Source organism: Glycine soja, chromosome 2, assembly GCF_004193775.1.
Source record: "Glycine soja cultivar W05 chromosome 2, ASM419377v2, whole genome shotgun sequence".
Lineage (NCBI taxonomy): Eukaryota > Viridiplantae > Streptophyta > Magnoliopsida > Fabales > Fabaceae > Glycine > Glycine soja.
This window is the reverse complement of record NC_041003.1, coordinates 43,217,354-43,241,866: the sequence shown is the minus strand read 5'-3', so window position 1 is coordinate 43,241,866 and position 24,513 is coordinate 43,217,354. Positions and strand designations below refer to the sequence as shown.

At 33.2% G+C, this 24,513-nt stretch overlaps 1 protein-coding gene across 1 annotated transcript; it reads right to left on the bottom strand.

The window, feature by feature from the left end:
• Positions 1-450: 450 nt before the first annotated feature.
• LOC114396303 (GBF-interacting protein 1-like) lies at positions 451-11,593 on the bottom strand. The gene is made up of 11 exons (XM_028358213.1): positions 11,196-11,593; positions 8,897-8,940; positions 7,683-7,788; positions 7,215-7,341; positions 6,678-7,081; positions 6,404-6,583; positions 4,579-4,963; positions 4,021-4,318; positions 3,764-3,925; positions 1,641-2,129; positions 451-1,380 (listed from the first exon to the last, which is right to left on the bottom strand). Exons 1-11 carry the CDS (start codon positions 11,356-11,358, stop codon positions 1,084-1,086), a joined length of 2,655 nt encoding a protein of 884 aa, XP_028214014.1. The 5' UTR covers positions 11,359-11,593; the 3' UTR covers positions 451-1,083.
• Between the last annotated feature and the right edge of the window lie 12,920 nt (positions 11,594-24,513).

Here is a 24,513-nt window from a genome sequence, read left to right as displayed (position 1 = left end):
TATTCAGATTTTATTCATGCATGGTCTTTCTAAATAAATAAACTTGCACAAATCATGAGGTATGTAATATTGTAGATAATTCACAAAAGTCATGAGACTGGTGTACTATTACGTGTTTAGTGTGTAAATTTCTCTTCACGAAAGCATCATATTTCTTATTTTCCTATGTAAGCATATTTTACTCCATTAAAAAATCAAATATTTTTGCATCAACATTTTCTTATAAATTGCACGGCGTAATATATATAAAAGTGACGTTTGTTTTCTCCCACCCCGAATTCTTCATTATGGGTACATTAAAGACGCAGTGCACACCATCCTACACATTAAGGGACGATATATACATTCAAATTTGAGTACAACAGAATTCAATTTCGTAACAAGTTTTAAAAAATGAAATAGGTAATCAAAACAATACCAAGAAATAAAGAAAATCCCACAGAACTACTATTAGAATAAATTGCACAAGTGTTCCTAAGTCTTAACCCAACTTTTTTTTCTGTAAACCATGACAAACAATATAAGTTAGCTGAAAACAATCGACAGTTTACTTTGCCCATAGCAATACAACAGCTTAAGTAAATGATTTTTCTTGCTATCAAAATTCACTTTACAGGTAAGACAAGGGGCACCAGAAAAGCTTTCCCCACCAACCAACCTAAACCTTCCAAACCCTATAAACCCAAACTAAAAAAGAAAGAATGGACATTTCTCATCACTCAACAATACTCTTAATAGAGTTCAAGGACCTCAACAAAAGATAGGGAAGGAAAAGCTTGGAGCTATGAAAAGGTATTAATGGTAACACAAAATAGCAGGAGTAAAAAAGAGAAGGCCTGCATATGTTTCTACCTCGTCTAACTTTAATGGTCATATCGGTTACAGGTATCCTACCCTTCATATGTCCTCAAACCAAGCAATCAGAAGATCATATTGGCAAATTGTCCAGCTTCTTACACTCAAATGTAGCCAATTGCCATGTTGTTTGTCTTCAGAAATCCAACCATATTTTGGCATTTCTCAAAAAATTTCCCCAGATAGGACTCAATTATCTAATTTTAGCTGTCAGGAAGACTCCTGGCCTCAGTAGTTGCTCGGCCAATTGATTTGTGAGTGCTGAGGCTGCTGATAAACATTGCCTCCAGGTCCTACCATATCAACTGCTCCAGCCAATGTCTGGGATTGTTGTAGCAGTGGATGAACTGCTGCCGCGGTCACTGCTTGTGCAGGGTGATACATGCCCGCAAAGGTGCCATGGCCAGCCTGAGTTGGGGCAAAAGTCACATGCTGACCCTGAGGAGGGAGGTTGTAGAATGTACTAGTGGGCAAACTGGTAATGTCTCGGCCAGGTGCAGCCATCCACACCGCTGAACCTTCGCTCTGCAGTGGAAATTCAGAACATAATTATAATCAAATGTAGGTCTTCTGGTACCAAGAATAAAAAACAAGTCGAGTACAGTGGTAAATTTTATGGCATATGCTTTTCATAACTATCTTGTAGGAGCTGGGGTTAAAACTGCTAAACTTATTTGAACTTCTATACGTGAATGTAGTATTTGTCTGGCCATTCAGATAAAAGGCTATTAAAGTTCGTAACCAAATTAACAAACTTGAAGATGTAAAAGTGAAAAGGAACTAACCTGCTGTCCACTGATGTACACATTGCTTTCCTTGAACTGAGAGGAACCAAGATCCTCATTGGAGGTTGAATTCCCTGCAGCAGCTGCAGAATTATGATTGTAACCAGCTGCAGAGGAGCCATATACACCATAGGCACTTGGCATTACAAGGTGAGTTGGGTTTGCTGCATTTGCACCAGGTTTGAATTGTGGAAGAGGATATTTCATTCCTGTGGGAGCAACAGCTGGGGGAGGGGGATATACAGTGCCGGCCTGTGGTTGTTGAGGAAATGCACCATTACCCATAAATTGGTGGATTGCTGGAGGTGAGACATAAAATGGGGAAAAATAGGGAGCATAAGGAATGTAGTTAGGAGGGTAATGGGATATATGCACCCCACTAGGTCGAAAGACAGGGACAGGCTGTTGAGTAACAGCTATTGAGCTTTGCATCGGCCCAGCAGCTTGAGTCACAAGTGGTGTTGGACCTGTGGTGGACAAGACAACTCCCTGCATATAAACATAAAATGGCATAAATTCATCAAAAACATTGTGCACTAATCAAATTGTCAAAATTACATAAAATGCTTTAGAATTTAATGAGTGGGTCTCTTCTCAAGATTACCCAAAATGATAAAATTTTATTTCAAGAAAATCATTGTTAAAAACACTATTTTAATAGTATTATTATGATTATGATGTCAGTTCTAGTCAGCATCAGCACAACAGGGAAAAAACTCGAACCAATTTAAGTGTGAAGAAAAAATACATGTTCAACACAGAAAGGAGAGCACATGTTTACAGATAGACTATATTTATAAAAAGTACAAAGTTGAATGAAAGCACAATAATTTTGTATGCCTATTGAATTGGTTAAGATGTTCTACATCAGCTATGGCGAAAATGCTCCTCATAAGGCTTGGACAATCGTGCCCTCCTTGGTTAAGTTGAATGAAAGCACAATTATTCATTTCTAACATGTTATCAACTATCAAAGCCTATCTAGTATTGATGTTAGGTTAACCGCAAATGTTCAGTCCTAAGTGGGAGAGGGGTGTTAAGATGTCCATATCAGCTAAGAATATAGAGAAAATACAGCTTACCTGCTTGCTATTGTCCTACCTTAAGCTAGCTTTTCGGGTTTAGTTAAGTCCAATTCATTTCTAATAAAATCATCTAACAAATGGAAGCATCATTTTTTAGCAGCCCACGACAATTAATTATCTCTCTAATTTAGTAAAGCATCTTGTCAAGAACTAACTCTCCCAAAAGTTGTTGTTAGGTGGGGTTCACCAAGCATGGATGACAGTCTAGTGCTAAAGTTCAGCTTTATTTAGGAGAATGCGGGTGGCAATAATCAAACTGCAAAACACCACTTGATTATATAGGTTGTGATACCATGTGAGAGAAGTTCAAGATTTTAAGGGGACTTAGCAGTGGAATAGTACCAGGATGAGGCCATATAAGATGGAAACACTCTAATACCATGTCAAGCACCAATTTTCCCAAAAGCTTAATCTATCATGTGGAGGCTTGTAAATGACTTTACATCCCTAACATTTCCTCACTTCATTCCCACTCTGATGAATTCCATCAAACACGGAATTTTAATTAAGTGTTTGAAAGAAACTCTAGAAATAAACAGGTTCTACTTTGCCAATTATTGTTCCTCTATTCACAATTTTCCCAACTTGACTCCTATGATAATGATCAATTCCATGTTAAAAAGCATTTCAATTGACATTTAACAATAGGAAAGAAAAGCTAGAAAATGAACAGGACATAAAAAGCTTAGCTTAAGAAGTATATGCGAGAAAATCCAGCTGAATCAAATATAGAGGCACAAATATACTTTCAAGTTTCAACCATCACCAAACCTAAAAACCATTAAATAAATGGATCAAATATATACTAAAATAACATTTGAGAAATGGATCGACTATCAAGCATATAGTAGACATAATATCCTTTCAGGAAATAACATTCTTTGTATGATATTCTACATAATCAAACTATGCTGCCAAATATCCATAAAATAGATATGCAATTAGAAATGAAATCCAATTTTCCAAATTTGAAACATAACATATTATATGGATGGTTCAGAAATGAATTTGAATAGTAGCAATAAAATCAGTGCAAACCTCTTGAGGAGATTGAGAAGTTGGAGCAGGAAGCACTGTAACATTGCCATTGTACTTGGTGTTAGCCCCAGCAGATGAAAAAGGTGAAAGGCGACCGTCACTATCAGCACCTGTGCGGTAAAACTGGGCATAGTAACTAGCCGGATCCAATTGTTGATGAACCTATAGTAAGATAACAATCAAACTTTTAAGCAACAAAAAAGGCATAATGAATTAAACAATGAAATAAAAATAAGAAATATAGGTAGCAGGCTCACAATAAAACTTGGAAGCCGGGAAGCATCACGTGTTTGAGACTCAGAATTGTCAAACTGTGTTAGCTGAGTACCCAACACTGGGGGCACGAATCCAAAACTGTAGTTTGGAGAAGTAAGTACCCCTGAGTACTGATGACCTCCAGATGGCAAAGCAGTGTCTTGCTTGGACTCGTTATACTCTTGAATAGCACTGGATGAGCCATCAACCTCACTGGATGACAAATTCTCAGCTCCATTAGTGGGTGATTGTGGATGGTCAGGATAATCTCCAACCTCAGAAATAACCGCAGCATTTTGACTGTTGGTTTAAAGAAAAGTTGTCAGAAAACAAAATGGAAAACTATTGAAAATTAAGTTAAAAAGTTTTCCTCAAAAACATTGGTATAGAAAACAATAGGGATATGTGGTTGAAATGACAATAGAAATACAAGATACTTGTTGCAGCAAAAAAAAAAACTGCAAAAAGGGTTAAAGTAATATCTAGGCTCTTATAAATAGCATTATAACACCAGAAGTGGATGGGAAAAAAAAATATTTAGGCTGGTCAGTAGTAGATACCTTGAATCCTGCTCCTCCACAGTTTCTTCAACAGTCTGAGATGTTTCAGAAACAGGTGTAGAACTCTTTTCGCTCTCTGGGCCACTTACATAGCTTGTATTAACTCCCAAAGCAACTCCCAAACTTCCAAAGCTAAACTTGTTCTTTTCAGAATCAGGCACAATGATATGGTTTGGAAGTATAACATGTTGACGCTGTGGAAGATGAAAATCCTCCAGCTTCCTCTGCAGTTTTGAAGTAGCTTCTTCAGAGTTAAGAGCACTAGATGCAGATTGTAACTGCCCAGTTGAGTCAACTGAAACAAGAACCTCAGATGCACTAGCTGGTCCAGAACCCTGATTAATCGTATTTGTTGGCTTTGGTTTCCACTCCTTATTAGAACCAGCTGTTGGAAACAGAAACTAATTATAACTCTAGTGCAAGTCAACCTAACAGCATCTAATAAATAAGAAATCCCCACCAACTGGGATCAACTACATGGAGTAATTGGCACCAGTGGGAGAAAAAGTCAATCATTAACCAATCATCATAAATGGCTACACCAGGGAAAAATTTATAAGTACACACACCATTACCAGCATATCCATGCAAATCTATACAAATATGCACCTACCAATATCTTAAAATTAAAACCACACATTCAACAATTAAAGACACCAGAATATGGTTATTAACTGGGTAATGAATAATGACAGAATCTTTACAATCACATAACAACTTGCATAACAAGATACACAAAACAGTATGCATCACAATACCTACAAGGCATGGGAGGTTTTTCTACATAAATGTAATCATGCTATGATAATATCATGATAAAATTTCTACAATATGAAGCAACAAGCCTCATTCCACAATATGAGGATAGCTTTGTGGATCAAACAGCGTTGTGCCCCTCTATCAACAACCATTTTTTCAGGAGGGGGAAAAACAACTAGATATGATATTTTAAATGAGTATGAAACTACTAACTCAACAAAAAGGAAACATAACTTGGTACTGACAAAAATATAAACCTCCAAAATTTCAATATTAAAGAGAATTATAGGGAAATTGTGTTAGGCTACACTGTACGCACATGTTGCAGTATTTATTGACTTACAATAATTTAGAAGTAATTTTAGCGGACAGAAAAACCTAACTTTTAGCCTAATAATCACATCGGTAAGTGATTATTCTAATTTAATCAACACAAATATAGTTTATATACATTCTAACATAAATAATAATATTCTAATCAATGCTATTAATGGTGGATGGCAGAAAGCCAAAATTATGCCATAACATTATAGCAGATAGTGTTGCAGGCTATGGCGGAAGCATGGCAATGGCAACTGTAATAAAGAATAACATATACAAAAAATATAGCAAAAAAACTGCAGAATGAACAGAAATGAACCACTTAATAGAGGTAAAAAAAAGAACATAGACTCGGAGAACATACAGGCTCAAAAAACAGGAATAATAGGCTCAAAACAGAGAAAGAGCGAGAGAGAGAGAGAGACTCAAATATCAGAATATAGAGGAATACAGAGAACAGAGAAGGAAACAAAGATGAATAATCAAAGAGATGGAAATAAAGAACGGAGACTTTGGAACAGCGAGGTTACATAAGAGAACCAAATTATTCATCTTCCAGAGATGGGTCATTTGCCAGAGATGGCCTATTTTGATGGAGAGGGTTGCGGGGGCCAGGGGACACAATAGCAACAGAAGAATAAACACAAGGCTCACACATAAAACATATTCATGCATAATGTGTCTAAATCTAGGGACTATGCAGGATACAAAAATGTACCTTTTGAACAGAAGAGATATAAATTACCTTTTTGAGGGCCAACTAATTGTTGTGATCGGCTACTGTAATTAGAGGAAGGTCTACTAGTTGAAGGGCTACTGTGAGTTACTGTTGAAGTGGATGACATCTCAGTAACATGATTCTTTGCTGCTCCCTGGGATTTGCCTTGAATCTTTCCTTGCACAGAAGAGCTACCAGTCTCAGAAGCTGGCATATGTTAATGGAGGGAAAATTCTTCGTTAATTACACTGGAAAACTTTAAAACCAACAAATTATGGAAGAAAATATCAAATATTCTAACCAGCAGTTAATTTGTTCTCAGCAGAGCTAACAGCACGTAATTCCCCAGGAGGGTGTAAGTTTCCCACTTCACATCTAATTGCACCAACAGCACCAACAGCACCAGGAAACCATAAATCATCAGATGGAACCAGTACTGGGTCTGAAGAAGAGAAATGGGCAGCCGATGAAGATGCTGGTCCAGATGCAGGGTGGTTACTGGAGGAAAGCATTGATCCACTTCCTGAAGCAACTGTTGCAACTTTATTTGAACTATCAGAAGGCAAAGCACTATTCAAATTATTAATATCGCAAGAAGATGGACCCAATCTGTCTCCAGTTCCAGCAGATGAAGGGGAAGGACTAGTACCACTAGTAGTTCCAGAAGTTACGCTTGTCGGACCATTGGCATTAATGGGTACAGAGCTGAAAAAACATGTACAGTTATATGTAGTTTGAACCAAATGTACCAGAATTTAAATTAAAATAGCAGTAAAATAATTGACAGAGGATAGTAATAACAGTTAGCAACACAAGACAAATTATTTAATATAGTCACCTTGTTCCAGAACTTTTTTCTTTAGATATTTTCTCTTGAGAAGCTGACAAAGGTGGCACAACTTTCTCAGTTGCTTGTGGAGTTCCATTATCTTTTCCTGTACCAGAATTCTTGCTACCAGCAGCATCTGAGAGAAGATCCATAAAACATAACATTGATTTAGGTGCACTGAATGGCCAACATAATATCTATATTTGTGTAATAATTGAGATTATATAACCAGTATTTTTCATCTAAGCTACAAGGTATACACATAAATGGCCAGGTAACAACTTCCAAGATATGCAGCATGACCATTGATTTGAAATGTGACAGAAAACAGTCAGATGATGTTACACCACGTTCAGACTCATCTATCCATTTCTAATACTGCTAGATATACTGAACCTAAAGTAGTCAAAGCAAAAAACTATTTTAACAGACAAGAATAAACCCTCAAATATGTAACAGTTGAGAATGGTTATTCACCATGTGATGCATTATGAGGTGAAAAATTTCCCCGACCACCCCTAGCTCCCCGCCCTAGGGTACCAGGCCTCCAGCGTGGCTCCACAGATTCCCTGTTGTTAAGATTCTGCAAAATCATAAACAAATGAAAGGAGAAACAAGAACAGAATTAGCAAACTACGTTGAATGATCAATAAAATTTGAAAATAATTAGAGCATAAGTAAATGAAAAGAGCCACATTGCATAAGTAAACAAGAAACAAAACATCTAAAAGTCCTAAAAGTATCCTCTCTCCTGCAAATGAGGAATAGAAGTCCATCTACCAACCAGAAATGAAGCCTACTGGCAGAGAAGAAAAATGCTCCTACAAGATTGGTGCATATGTTATATACACTCTAGCTTGAGCAGGAGTGTTTCAAAAATATCTATGATATTAGTAATGAGTAAAGTTAATTAGTGCTCTAATTAATGAGTTGATTTCTCTAGTAATAAGAAAACTAATTACTAAAATTCATAGTCTTAAATAGTGCACAATAGCAGTGCTATAGCACTGTCATGGCATGTTGCAACACCCTGCCACTCTTCTCATAGTCTGTTGTGGAACACCTCGCTCCTGTAGCACCACAAATTGCAGCCACACTCTCTTTGATACAGAGATGATTATGTATACATCAGTCAGACTTCTCCAGGTAGCCAACAGGACTAACTCTAACTAACCTACAGCTGTCATAAGAGACTGCGTCTATGACAACTGTCACAACTAACACGAATACTATATCAGTCCAAGTTAGCTAAAGAAGCTAGAGGAAAAAGGCAAACCAACAACATACTCATGCCTACATTTTGGAACAATGGTATTTACACTCTTAAGGCTACAGGGCCCCTTGTGCAAGTTCTTAGGATGGGAGAAAAAGAATGAGTTACATATATGAAGCTATGAATAGGGCCAAAGAAGATACACAAAATGCACTCAAAGGAAATGTAAGACAAGTACAATAAAAGTTGGGGTCAGCAGGCCCTCACCACTATTTAGGATTAACTACCATGCTATAATAATAGTTGTACAATTATAATATTCCAATGTGGTATGATTAGACACAAATTTCCATTAAGTCTCTGTTTTCAAGTACTACAATCTATTCAACAATAGGAATAAATGAAACAATAGATAATCAACCATGAGAGCCAGTTAGTAATACATTATTGAAGGCCATTACTGACTTAAATATCTTACCTCCTTTCTTCTGTCCTTCTTTCTCTTGACCTCATGAAATGTGTCTGTAAAAAACATAGTTATGTTAAGACATTGACGTCGCAAGAACAATAAATATGTAACACAAAACAATGTATTTAGAATTTACATCAAAAGTTAAGAACCAATGAGCCCATAGAAATCGGGCATAAATGAAAGGCAATCAAAAAGAGAAGGATGAAAGATTGAATCAATAAACCCAAAGAAGGAAAAACACCGCCCAAGCTACTTCAGCATGACATTATAAAGAACAATACATGAATGGAATTAGAACATTATATGCAAAATGATGACAGCATGAAACTTCACACTCCAACCAATAACCCAAAAGGGGAAACAATTAAAAGAGCATGAAAACAATTATGAAGACAGTAACATATTACCAAAGAGCAACTGGCCACACATCTACAGCCAATTAAATACATGAAAAATCAACTGTGCATAAAAATTAAAACTGATAATTAATAGTCTGAAACAAAAATTCATTGCTTAAAATTTACCCATTAAGTAGACAACTATAACAACAACAACAAAGTCTTATCCCACTAGGTGAGGTCAGCACCCAATAAGTAGACAAATAAACAAGCAAATAAGAACTTCAAACTTCACACGTCAATAGATTACTCCACGGAAACCAAATGCCTTTAATATCAGACAATCTCATGGGCATTACAACATACAATAGCATGGCAGAGTGGCTCTTGGTCAATTCTGAATCCTTATTGTAGTGCACTTCACTTTTGTGGCATGGAGTGCCACAATAGTGACCTATAGTGTGGTTCAACAGGGACTGTAGTGGCTGCTGTTCTACACGGAGCCAAATTTGCTGTTCTAACTTAATTGTAACCCATCTTCACCAATGGGCTACTGGCTACACCAAATTAAGGAGTCGAGATCCACTGACACCAACAAACAAATGTAAGGATCACAAATCATGTTTACAGAGTGTCACGCATAGCATCTTGCTCTGTTGAGTCCAAATGTAGGAGTAGGTCCAGTAACTATTTGACATCATTTTGACCCTCTTCCAACCTTGCTCGGGCCTTCAACCCTTCATTCAGTATTGCACCCAGCTCTGTACGCTTGTTTCACATAGCCCTCTCCGTCAACATAGAAGGCAAGACTACCCACACCTTTGTAATGCAGTTGTCTCAGTATTTGTTCCTCTTCTTTTGTTCTCCTATATCTCTCTTCCTATTTGTAGGTTGTTTGCAGTCATCTGTGGTTGTAATACCTATGCTAAATAAGATTTTAGTTTTAACAGCTATGCTCATGAATCATGAAAAATTAGTGGGTCTTGGCCTTTTTTCAACTGATACCTGTACTATTTTTGTCTACTCCTGTACTTTTTCGCATAAACATGTAGCAAAAATGTAAAAAAATTAAGTCGTATTTCCAAACTAGCCTTATACACAGCACAAAACATGGAAAAGCAATGTAAAGGCTGTGAATGCCAGGTATGGTCAAGTTAAAATACAATGTCCTACCAACGCATAAAATATCCTTCATAAGAATCCAGTTCTGGTCTACATTCAACTCAATAAACTATTAGCAGCTAAAAAGATAGTTCTGAAATGCCAGGTATGTATTTGGAAAAAGAAAAACTTGGGAAGAGAGGGAAAAGATTAGGTGAAACCCCATAACAGCATCAATAATGCTCATTTAGAAAACCAATAAGCAAAAGTAACCACTCTCAACACTTCCAACACAAGTTCCTTGCTTAAATAACTCCGCCTAACCAATCGCCAAACAAAATAAAATAAAAATATCAATTGAACTCAGATTCAGTGACAGTGCAAGCTTAAACACAACCAGCTCAAGGCATCAACAAACAAACAGACAATGGAGGTTGAATACGAATAAATGATACCATAAACCATTATGAGTTTCTAACTCCAAGAGCAAAGTCCATAATAATCTAAACAAATTAACCAACTACATCAGGGCACGAAAGTGAAAAAAAAAAAAAAAAAAACCCTCAAAGTTTCATCCTTTCTAAAAGTCAAGCTACACAAAGCCCCTCAAAAACTAAAAGGGGTAATTAAAAAAATCCCCTTCTCAACCTAACAAAAGTGTCTCAACAGTGAAACTGAAACCCCATCATAGCAAACACAATCATTCATTCCAGTACAAAAAAAGGGGGTAAAAAAAATCAAAATCAAAGCAAAACAAAGGAGCCCCAGATGAGAAAAACCACAAAGTCCAACCAACACACAGATCAGAAGAAGAAGAAGAATAACAGAACAAAGATATTAATAAGATTCAAGATCGAAATCCCTACCCTGAAGGAGAAGCTTCTGAGTAGTCTCGTTGGGATCCATGGAACATTCCTTGAGCATTGCATAGACGTCTTCTTCACTGTGATTGCCCGTGATCTCCTTGATGTTCTGGATCGTCCTCCTCACACTGCTCGGAATTGAAGCCCTAAACCCCGCACCGCTCATCTTCGCAACACAAAGTCGCAAACTTTGAGAGAAAAAGATATGTGGGCAATGAAGACCAAGGGGTCAGTGATTGATTGGGTGATGCAAAACAAAAAGGGCACTAAATAAGCATGGAGAGAGAGGGTTCAATGAGGATTGGGAGAGGGTATGTATGATCTATGGGGTTTGAATTGATCAATCTGAATTCTGGAACTAGGAATATGGGGGAAAGAGGGAGCAAAACCAAGTGCCTATGTGTGTCTTCGTGTGTATATATATATATATATATATATATATATATATATATTCTTACGTGAGAATTTCGAAACAATTAATAACCATTATCAAATTAAGATTAAAATATTTATATTAAAATAAAATCTAATATAACTTTCAGTCTCTAAAAAAATTTACCAAATTAAAATTTAATAAATAAATTATTACATGTTTTAGAAGTGATAATTGATGGAATATTTTTATAAATTGATTGTTAAATTTTTTAAAAATTTTGATAATTATATTAGATTTTAATTTGAATTTATAAATATTTTAATTTGAATAGTATATATACAAATTTTATATTTATTTTTACGGTGTGAAAGCCTTTTTGGTTGACCTGCCTCTTTTCCTCTTTTATTTATTATTTACTATTTATTCTGCTTCTTTAAGTTACTTTAAAATTAAAGGTTAAATATCTAGATATACTGGTGTAAAATTTAAGTCATATATATAACTGGATTAAATATTTAAAGAATGAATTTATTACTTCTAGTAGTTTTATCCGGTTTAAATATGATTGTTTTTAATAAAAAAATACATGCAATCTAAACAATAAAAAAATAAAATCAAAATAAATTTATGCTATATTATATTTTTAAATTTAAATTAAGTCTATAAATAAAACATAATGTTTTCTATGTGTAAGAGACATTTAAAACATCTAGTTGTATTTATTATTATTATTATTATTTAAAAAGTGAAAGAAAAATCAAACAAAAGCATTGAGGCCTAACATGGAGAGTGCCACAAGCATCTGACAGAATTGTCAGATTAAGAAATGAATGATTCATGATATCTTACTTAACAAGAGAAGAGGAACCCCTTCTAGCCAAGAGATTTGTAGAACAATTACCCTCTCTTAAGGCATGTTGGATAGAAAAAATTTAATCCCTGGTAACTAAACTTCTAATGTGTTCACCAAGTCTTGCGGTAAATCATGGAATAACAACTGCCAAATGACTTGGTCTTAGTTGCAATCATGAACTACATGAAGAGTTGACAAAAAGTAGTATAGGATCACTTATGCAATAGTAACAAGTGGTTCTATACTTGAGAAGGATTTCACAATCCACTTTAATAAGTGATCAAGCAATATTAGACAAGGTTTTTTTGTTTATGTAGAGGATAGTACACACAGAACAACAAAATATTAGACAAGGTTTTTTTGTTTATGTAATTAGTACCTCTGGTACTTTATTTCATATTAATACAATTATTTTTGCTGATAAAAAAAAATAATTGGTTCTATACTTGTTAATTAATTAAGGATTAGGGCCTGATTTTTGGCTTGAAAATAAAATTACAATTAAAAATATAATTTATTTTAAAGATGAGGGTTAGAAACACATTATTTTAAATATAATTTCTCTAATTAATTAAAATATATTAAAACTTAAAATTACAAGAAAGAATCATTATATTTGATATAAAACTCATAATATTTTATCATTTTAAATAAATTTTAACCAATAAAAAATATATTCAAAATTGTGTGTAAACAAAATGCATTTCTAAGAAAGATATTTTGCAAAAAAAAAAACTAAATCAAAGGGGGTGTCAATAACAAAAAAATGGTGCCAATAACAAAGTACATCCACCACTTATAGGCAGAAATTATCTCTTGCACCCTACATTTTACTTCCTGCATCCATAGAAAACTCAATGGCCAAAAATACCTCTTGCTTTTTTCTTTCTCTCTTTCTTTCATATCTAGTTATCATTCTAGATTGGAGACTTCGGAATAGAAAAAAATTGAGTACTTTCAGATTGTCCATTTCGAAATTATGCATACATAGTTTCAAAATGAGTAATCCAAAAAACATGTTTTTTGGGTTGCTTATTCTAAAAATATGTATGCATAATTCTAGAATGAGTAATCCTAAATTATGTATGCATAAGTTTTGGATTATGTTCTTTGGAATTTTTTTATAAAAAGTTCTATGGTGTTTAATCAAGATTTTTAAACTATAAAAAAATTCATGGTATTCAGCCAAGACTATCAGGATTCTTTTTAGAGGACAACAAAATCTTGTAGTATTTAATTAAGATTTTTTACAACTTAAAAAAGTCATTTAGTATTCAAAATCATATAGATTTTGATAGATTATTTTGTTAATTGGATTTTGGTGGATTTTGTTTGACTTTTTAGTTGTGATTACCCATCAAACAACCTCACCAAAACCTTTATCATGTGTTTGGCTTAAAGTATTTAAAGAGGATATTTGAATTGTTATTCACTAAATTGCTCTACTTGGACGTTTAATATGAGAATTTTAGTGAATTGTTATTCACTAAAATACCTCTTGCTTCTTTCTTTCATATCTAGTTATCATTTAGATTGGAGACTTGGGAATAGAAAAAAAATGAATACTTTCATATTGTCCATTTTGGAATTATGCATACATACTTCCAAAATGAGTAATCCAAAAAAACATGTTTTTTGGGTTACTTATTCTAAAAATATGTATGCATAATTCTAGAATGAGTCATCCAAAATTATGTACGCATAAGTTTTGGATTATGTTTTTTGGAATTTTTTTATAAAAAGTTTTATGGTGTTCAATCAAGATTTTTTAACCTTTATCATGTGTTTGACTTAAAGTATTTAAAGAGGGTATTTGAATTGTTATTCACTAAATTACTCTACTTGGATGTTTAATATGAGAATTTGAAGAATTCTTTTGGATTTTGATCTTTCATTAAAATTAGGAATTTAAAAGTCCACAAAACAGGTGGGATTTTAAAAATTCCTTACTCTTTTATGTTCTTCTTATAAAACATATTTGATCTTCATCCGCAACATCATCCTTTTCCATTTTTTAGTGATTTGATGGGTGACTAACATGGAGAAGCAAGTTCGCATCTAGGGGAGGAGGGAGTTCGGCGTTGTGTCTCCACTCTACAAGCGTCTCATCCACCATCATTGTTGGCACCACAAAGAATCATTTTTGTTGCATCATCACCATCATCAACGCCACTGATGTTTGCAAGGTCCTCAACCATCTCAATGCCTCAGTCGGTTACATGAAGTAGTTGTGAATGAAGTTGTTTCTTTAATGGAAAATAACTTCAAATTTGTTGTGGAAGATTTTCAAGGACACAAATTTTTCCATGAGATTGTTGTTGTTGTAATGTTGAGATTGATATTGTTATGTGGGATTAGAGAGAAAGCAAGGAGAAAGAAGAAAATCATAGAACAAAAATTATTTTAGATTTCAGTGAATATATTTGTAAAATTTTATAATCCAAACAAATTATTTTATAGTTGAGTGAAATTTTATTACTCTTAATTGAATTACTTGGTGAGATTGGCTTGCTAAGCGCGAGTTAGTGAAATTTGGCTTAGCGAGCTGGGCGCGCTGAGCGCAAGAAGAGACAAATGACTTGTTGGGCGAGCTTGCGGCGCGCTGGGCGAGCACATCTCTTACTGATCCTCTTCTAGGGTTTCTCATAACGCTAAGCGAGCTAAGTGCCTCGCTTAGCGGATGTCACTTGCTAAGCGCATAAGCCTCGCTTAGCGAGACACTAGCTGCTTGACCTTCTCTTCTTTTGGCCTGAAACTTGAAGTGATTTCAACATTAATTCACAAAATGAGAGTATCTATTGTATAAAATCAAACTAAACATGAAAATATGTACAATTCCTACAAAAAGAACCATAAATTGGGGGAAAGATGCTAATTTCATGTAGTTATTCAACACAAAAGTTAGTCGCAAATAACGACTAATAATCGTCAGATAGAAAACTCACTCTGCTCCCTCTATTACTCTAGTTGCGATCCATCACAACCCACTTGACATGCTTTTTTTGTTTTTGAGGCATCTCCTTTGTTGCAATAACATTTATTTTTTGTAGGAAAAATATAAACCCTTGAAAATATTCACACTACAACTTATATATTAATATGATAGAAATGTTAGTGTTTTCAAGAACTAATAGAGAATTATAATACTTCTATCATTAATATATTTGTATCTAGTTCCTTTCCCATAATGTTTATGTGTTGTATAATCTTTGCTTAAGAGTGCTTTGTGTGTTCAAGTTTAACTTTAACAATGTCAAGTTATTGTAGTCTAATACTACCATGTTAGTACGATTAGTTTACTCAAGTTTAAATATAAAAAAAATTTGTTCAATTTTCTAGTGGCATTAACATGCTTGTGGTGCTGACATGGGCAAATTGTGCTTATTTTGGTATAAAAAAATGCATAATTGGGTGCTCATAAACATGATTTTCATTTTCCTTTAACCACCACTAAGACAAAGTTAACTATGTATACAAATATAGTAAATCATGTTAAACAATCAGTAACATGACCTTATTAACCACTTATCAAAACTAACCATATTCGTAACATGGCCTTATTAACCAGTTATAAAATAAAACTAACAATAAATATTTTCCCTTCTCGTAATAAAATATTATTAGTAGCTGGTTAACACTCTTAGTAGAAATGGTTAACTTTGTTGACTATTTGATTACTATGTTTATCTGATATGCAACCTAATCTCATATGAAAGAACAAACCCTATGATAATCAAAAGGAACAAATCATAGTGGTTAAGGTTCTCGTATAAAATCAGAACACAGATTTATACAAGAAATCCTATATCAAATTAGAGAAGGAATGTACATATGAGAGATAGACAAACCTAACCTGAGAGTGATGAACCTCAACTAGCGGTAGACACAAAATCTTACAATGACAGTGACATCACAAGGAGTTAACGATGAACGTCCTACAACCTTGGGATCACGAGCACAATTTTTCTTGAGTTTTTGAAGGAAGATTAAGAGTGTGATAGGGTACCAAAACCAAACGTTCAATGAAGATATGCCATTTTTCCTTCTTTTAAGTTTTTTTTAATTTTTTTCTCAATTTTTTTTAATTAATTATTAAAATGATAAAGTAATATTTTAGTCATTATAACAAGCACATGGGCATGTGTTGGATGGGTTGCTGGTAGTGTTGGGTGGTACATGTATCAATACTCAATCAAATCAAAACTAAACATACACTGAATATTAAAAGTTCAATATGAAAAAAGCCAAGGGTTAAAATAAGAAAAAAGATGTGTATTATTTGTTTATAATTTCACAGTCTCCTTTACTTGCATATACACATTTGCACTTTGTGGTGTATTAGGTCTCATCAACACATCCTAAATCCCATACTCAAAAACCTTAAACTTTCATCACAGTAACTCATAATTTAGATACTTGCAAACCCAAACAACTAAAGAAGCACAAAAACACAACTATCATTGGCACAACCACCATCGTCTCATAAGAAAAATTAATACCTAAAGTATTGAGATTTTTGTATAAACACTTCTGTAGCACCTAAGTATTTATATAGAAATCACTTATATTAGGTCGCATAACATAATTTACTAAGTTAACCACTCTAATGAATAAGGTTAACCACTTATCAATAAAATTGTACTTAACTATATACCTAATAGAGTTAATCACTAATCACACATAAGTTAACACTTTGAATTACTCTGCAATAGTTTCATACAGAAAAGAAAAAATATACCTTCAAGTCATGAGAGGAATGCAGTTGCAACAATAGTTTCAGGTGAAGTACCTCCGATGACTAATGTTGGACAACATTCAAATTAGGTGTGACGAGGGTCTAGACGAGATGTGACCAAGATAATAGAATGCAGTCACAACAATAGCTTTAGGTGAACCACCTCCGACGACTAATGTCGAACAAAGTTTTGATCGGGTGCGATGAGTTCAAACAGAGTGGGATGAAATAAGGATTTCATATTTTCTAAGTGAGCAATGCTCTCTTCTCTTTTTTAATCTTTTACAATGTGTCACTGAAAGTTGGAAGTGGTGAAATCAACTTACAATGGAGATGGAGAAACAATTTGGGTGAACGCAAAATAAGAACCATGAACACACACAAAGGAAAGAGAAAGAAATTCTACCCTAAATGGCTCAATTCTCCATTTTTATTTAAAATTTTTCTTTTCCTTTTATTAAATATAAAATAATAATAATATATTTTATTCCACATTCAGATGAATGGTTATACTATAGATCTTATTGCTTCTCTCCTCCTTCATTGCGGTAGCACTACTAGGCGCTATTTCTACAGTAAAAAGAAAACCTTCCTATTTTCCTTGGTTTATATGTGGCCGGCTTGTATGAGTCAGAATCTCATCTTAGATGGTTTGATATGTCTACAAGATTTTTCGTGAAGCATGGATGTTGGTGGATGATGATCGTAATCAATTTTAGCTTCAATACCATGTTTGTTAAGCCAAAAGTGTAGTAGTCTCTTTCATGGTGTGGTATCTTGTGTTTTAATTTTTTTTATCTCTCGGTTGAGAATGAAAGCTAAAAAGGTTCGTGGCCTTTTGGGTGTATAAGGGGCTATTAAATTTTCGTTCCTGGAGCAGTAGTTATTTTACATGTGTAGGGGATTGCTTATTTTGGCAAACTATGACAGACCTTATAGCTTTGCCTTTGCCTTTGCCTTGTAGTTTGTATATATGTTTTCTCTCTTTTCTTGGGCTCTTTGTGCTTATCTATTTTAATAAATTTTAGCTTATCGAAAGGAGAAAAAAAAAGATGTTTTGTTTTGTTTTGTTTTGAAAGAAAATGCTGAAGTTGCTTCAAGTTTAATTCGGATGACAGCATAAGTTTTATTCCAAAACCATTTTAAGGATTCAATATGTTATCTCTCTTTTTTTTAAAAAAAAAAATGCGATAAAGTATAAATAGGTGATGAGTCTTGGAATAAATCTGCATTTAAATGCACATGCAGTTAACAAGAAGATGCTAATATATGAAGGGCTAAGAAAAATGTTACATTGGAGAGTGCATGAAGTTCAAATTAATTAATTGCGAAAATATTTGAAAATTTTGTATTATTTTTATTTATCTTTATTCAAATCTTATCATTTATTTTGTTATATTTTTTATTGACTATATTATTTTCAATGTTTTTAAAATTCGTTGAGTTTTACCAATAAATTATTGATTCGAATGGTACTGGACTCAGTTTCCTTAAGTAATATCTCATGTTCGAGTCTTGTGAATCGGAAAGATGTAACTAAGAGGAGAGAATCACAGTAAAGTGATCAGTCACAAAGACATGCGAAAAAATGATAATAGATCTCGTCGTTAACATTAATTTTAACAAATTTTTAAATCGTAATTTATAACTAAATATTACAAAATTGAATTCTTATTAAATTGAAATTCAAATAATTTCTTTTATAAAAAAAATATTTAATTAAATTAAATATTTAAATTAATAAATTTATTTGTGTTTTCACTACTAGAATTAGAGTATTCTAAGTCGGTTATATAGGATCTTCTACGATGATTTTGAACCGTCATAGAAAGCCATGTCGTAAAATGGGCTTCTTTTGTGATTCATGATAAGTCAATCAAGGGTTCACTTCACCTCTAAGAAAAAAAATATTTTTCTTAATTGGAACTTTTTTTTTTTATCAATAACATGTATAGCAAAGTTTCAAACTTCAAAACTTCTTTTGATGTTCTGAAGTTTCTTTTTCAAATAATAGACTCTTATTCACTTCACCTCTAAGAATATTTGGGTGTACCCCGTACTATTTTTGTGCATACTCATGAACCAAATGAAAGTAAACTTGAACCTATAGCAAAAGTATACCGCTATGCTCGCAACCAAAAAAGATACAAATAACTTACACCTATATTTTAAGAATGTTCTCTTAGGTAACATAACATTTAAAACTGACACCAAACAAACTTACATTTATGTAAATAGAATCCATGTGTAGAAAACCAAGGGAATAATATGGTTACCTTATATTAAATGCTTCCTTGAGTTGTCCTTTATTGTCGAAGGGAATAACCTGGAAGATCAATGAACAATGAATCATTCAAATACTTTAACATGACATTAAACAGAAATATATTGTCATTCTAATCTTCTAATATTTTTACAGGATGGTGAATGAGAAGAAATTACATACTTTAAACAAACCATCATACAAGTGGAGTCCAATCAACCTACAATCAGGATCAATAATGTCAATCTGCAGAAAGAGAATGGAATAATAGCTAAAATGCATTGAACAACTTTCAACTGATCCAAGACTAGATAAAGCATAAACATTAAAAATATCAATTGATCATGACAAGACATTACCTTATCTTTGAGCAAGCTTAGTAGTAATAACTAATGAAGCAGTTAGTCTATCAACAAAGACACTGCTTCAAAGTTATGAAACTCTCTTTTACACATTGCATACAAAGTACCCTATCTTAAACTAATTGGATTATTGCATTAAAAATTCACATTGAGATTGCTAATACCCCAGTTGATAGCTTATACAACCGCTACATCATAATTGCTTATGATTAAAAACAATGTTGATTTCAATCTATACAAAAACAATAGTGGACATAAGTAAATCCACTCCAAAGGAAAGAATAGGTGCTTCCTCACACATACCGTGTAACAAGCTCACTAGTCTCGGAATCCCATTGAAGAACACAAAATTTGTATCTTTCAGTTGCAATAAAAAGATAATCTTGCGCTTCACCCTGTTTGAAACAAAAAAAAAACATTATGGAAGAAAAAACTACAACATCAGACAATAACTCAAAAAACAAGGATGCTTCAATTTTCTCACATGAGGGCGGAAGAGTTCAAGTGTTGCAATTCTTCCATATATCGGCTCCTTGTACTCTAATTAAGTTATTGTTCTATGCAATTCACTATGTTGTCTTATTTGGAATTATTTTATGTAGGAAGCAAGCTTAATTAGTACAAATTGTTTTAACATTTCATTCAGCCTAGATGTTGTTGTTTACTAATTAGAGTTCCAAATGAGCTCCTGACTTAGAAGAATATTTTTATGAATTTCTCAATCAATGGCTCGATGACAGTATATGGTGCATTTTCCAAAACTATATAGCCTGGAATTCATATTACTAAAAAGGAAGTTAACTATAGTTTCACCTAAATAGCAAAGGAATATAGGCCATCTTATTTTTTAACGTTGAAGGATAAGTAACACAATTACAACTTATGGGTGTTCAAAATTCAAATAATATTTTTTTAAAAAAGAAGACCACATGTCCAGACTCTAATTATAACTATACTCTAAAAATATGAACCTTGAATGGGCAATGTGTGTTGGACAAGTGACCTCAATAACTTAAGACAGAGAGGTGAATTGAGTCTTACAATTTTCACTAACAAATTTTTAACCTCCTTCTAAATAATAGACTCAGAATACAGAAGAAGAAGTAACAATCAATTTAATAATGTTCTTTTAAACGTGCAAGACAAAATTGATTGCAATAGCATAAATGAGATAAAGGAAGAGAGAAATACAAACTCGATTTATACTGGTTTGACCACTTCCCGTGCCTACCTCCAGTCCTTAAGCAATCCACTTGAGATTTTTCACTATCTTTGTAAAAATCCTTTTTACAACTTCTGAACACCCAAGGAATTCATTTCCCTTATGTCCAGGAAACTCACAATTCAAGAGACAACCAGTCTCTTGATTATAATTGACTTTTTGAAATGAATAGAAAGATTTCTCTCCTTTAGAGTGGATAATACAATTTGATGTTCCTAGATGAACTCTCAATAAATTTGCAAGTATTTCCCCAAGAGTTGTTGAGAGAGAATTTGACAATGAAGTTCTCTTAGAGTATCTCTCTCTTGCTTTTTGAAATTAGACACACATATATATAGGCCCTTCGTGTCTTTTCAAAATGGTTTGAAGAGATGTTTCTTTTCAAAAAGCTTTTTCTAAATTTTTTCACTGGTAATTGATTACAGGTTTCTAGTAATCGATTACACAGTTATATTTTGAAGGGTCATGGCTTTTGAATTTGAATTTCAAGAGTTCCATTGTTGGTAATCGATTACAAACATCAGGTAATTGATTACAGGTTTAAAATTCAAATTCAAAATCCTTTTTAACAACTATTTTTTAAAATTGTCTTTTGGTAATTGATTACACTGCCTTGGATGTCTTGGAAACACTTTGTTTTGAGGCAAGGCTTGATCTTGAATTAATCTTGAAGTAAGACTTTGTTTGTTGAAGCAACCTTATATTAATCTTGAAGCAATGTTTATCCTTTGAAGCAACCTTGTTTGATTCTTCTTTGACATCATCAAAATCATGTATTCATACATTCACATTCTCTCCCTTTTGATGATGACAATCATTATCAAGTGAATTCTTTTCGACATCATCAAAACCTGCATGATTCACAATGTGTCTAATGTGTTTCTCTTCCCTTTGTTAAAATGATCAATTATTGAGGTTATATAATTAATACAACAACTAAAAAAGGGAGCTAGCCTAACATACACTATCAGTGAAAATAATCCCAACAAGGATGGAATGAATCAGGTGTAGAGGGTTGCAGAGAACTCACCTTTCCCAGATTTGCTCACAATGGATGCAGTAAGGACAACCTGTTGGATAAATTAAAAAAAAAATAGAGAATTAATGGAGCAGAGGGGAAGTGAAGAACTGATAGAAAGAGAATATACCAACCCCATTCCCAAGTGAATTCTTCTTTTTCCTAACCCAAAAGTTATAATTCATTGTTTATTTTATTTTTCATTTTTCACAAGGGAATGTGCCTATGACTTATGCCAAATCCCATCCCACCCTCACCATCACAACTGGCATTTGGAAAGCAAATTGCTCGTATAATCAAGCATGGCATCAATTCTGGATTACATTAAACATTTAAACATTCAAAGCTACATAGCTTAAATCAAGTTGAATAAAAACAACAAAGTGTAGCATAATCTACACGAGAATATCCAAAATTACAAGTAATTTTACCATGGAGGGGAAAAAATTATACAAGGATTTCAATTTTAAAACAGTTCAAGACATACTAGTAAGTCCCTTCAGCCTATAATTCTAGATCACAGGTTAAACTACATACATATAACGAAATTGACATTTGTAGTAAGAGATTCATGCCATCAACGTGATATACTAGCATTACAAGCAAAAAGCGACAATTAAATAAATAAATTAAAGAAACAACAAATAATCAGCATTACATAGTTAAGTGACAATTTATGAGTCTAATTTTCCTGACAAAAGCACAAATTTATGAGTCTAATTTTCCAACAAAAACTTACATAAGGCACACCAGCCTCTTCTTTGTATTCCTCTTCTTCCTCATAGTATTCGTCGTCGTCGCTGTCATCGTCGTCTTCATCTGTGCATTTGAGAACTTCAACCGAGACTTCGCAAAGAGAGAGGAACAATGAAAATTAAGAGATTAAATGTAGTTTTACTGTATTCAAATTCGTCAAGGAATTCTTCTTCTTCGTTGTCGTCGTCGAATGAAACTTCTTGGACAATGGAAGGTTCTAGAAGTGGCTCAGAAGCAAAGTCTCTCCTTTTGCCATGTGGAATTGGAAGTAGAGGCTTTCTAGTTGAACATTTTTCCTCTTAAAGAAGAAGAAGAAGAAGGAAGACTAAGTACCTTTTCGGAATTGACGGGTTCGAGGCGAGGGTGAGAGGGGGGAGTAGGAGGAGGGCCTCTTGGCGGCGGCGGCAACGCTTTTCCACCTTGTCGTTTGTTTGACTAGGGCTTAGTGTATTTAAGACATGAGAGAATGCAAAAATGGGAACGCGAACAGCTGTAGAGAGCTATGTAGGGCTTTAATTTTGGGAATGAGAATGAAGACGATTTTTAAGTAAAACCCGTCGTAGTTTTCATTCCATAAAATTGCAGGATTATCACTAACATACATTCTAAGACGGTTTTTAATAACCGCCTTAGAATGTCAGTCGTAAAAAGCTTTTTTCATTTCACTAGTTACAAAATTGCCACCGCGATACTTTCTAAGACAGTCCGCAGAGAACTGCCTTAGAAACAATGTCGTAAAACATAATATTTGTAGTAGTGTTTATTCGATTTTTTGAATTGTTTTTTTTAAAGTAGCTAATGCTAGTCATCAAACTTAATCAATGAGCTAGAATGGGTTATAAAGATATCTATATCTATATATATAAATATAGATATAGATATATCTATCTATAGATATCTTTAGAAAAAAAAAACAAATAAGACGTATCATTTTATATATAGTAGTGGGGAATTATGGAACAAAAAATAAATCCGTTTGGTTTGAGACTTGGTCCAACTCAAAGTCATGATTTTATTTATGAGATTAATCATCGACAAAACCGATTGATACTTTATAAATAACATGGTTAGCCAAAAAAAAAATCATTGAGTCTTTTAAATTTTTATAAATCTATAAAGTCATTTGAAATCTTATGAATTCATATATTATAAATCCAATAAAATTCAAACTACAAAATTTTAATCATAAAAGTTTTTTCTTAAAAAATCTTAAAAGTCATAACATTTCTACAAAGTCTTTTAATATTCTCAGGATTTTTTTTATGTCAAATTGTCTTTTAAAATCTTAATTCAATGTACCCCTAAGAATAAAAAATAAGACAACTCATTTTTGTTCAAAATATCAAGAGAAAATGAGTTATACACTAATAATATAAATCTTTTTATATAGACATTTAATCATAATTTACCATGTATATAAATATATTAACTTTTAAAATAATTATCTTAAAGTAATTTAAATAATAATTTATAATTAAACGATGATGTAAAATATTTTTATATTGTCGATACATAAATATTAAACTCAAATATTAAATAAATCACGAGTATCTAACATTTAATTTATTTTTTCATCTTATTTAAAAGATATTTTAAAAGTAAAGTAAAAAAATACTTCGAAATAAAGAAAAATATTTAAGAAATTTATAATGTATTAATTTTAAAGCTATTTTTACAACAAAAACTACGTAAATTTCAATATAACAACACTATTATTTCTCTGTACAAACATATCC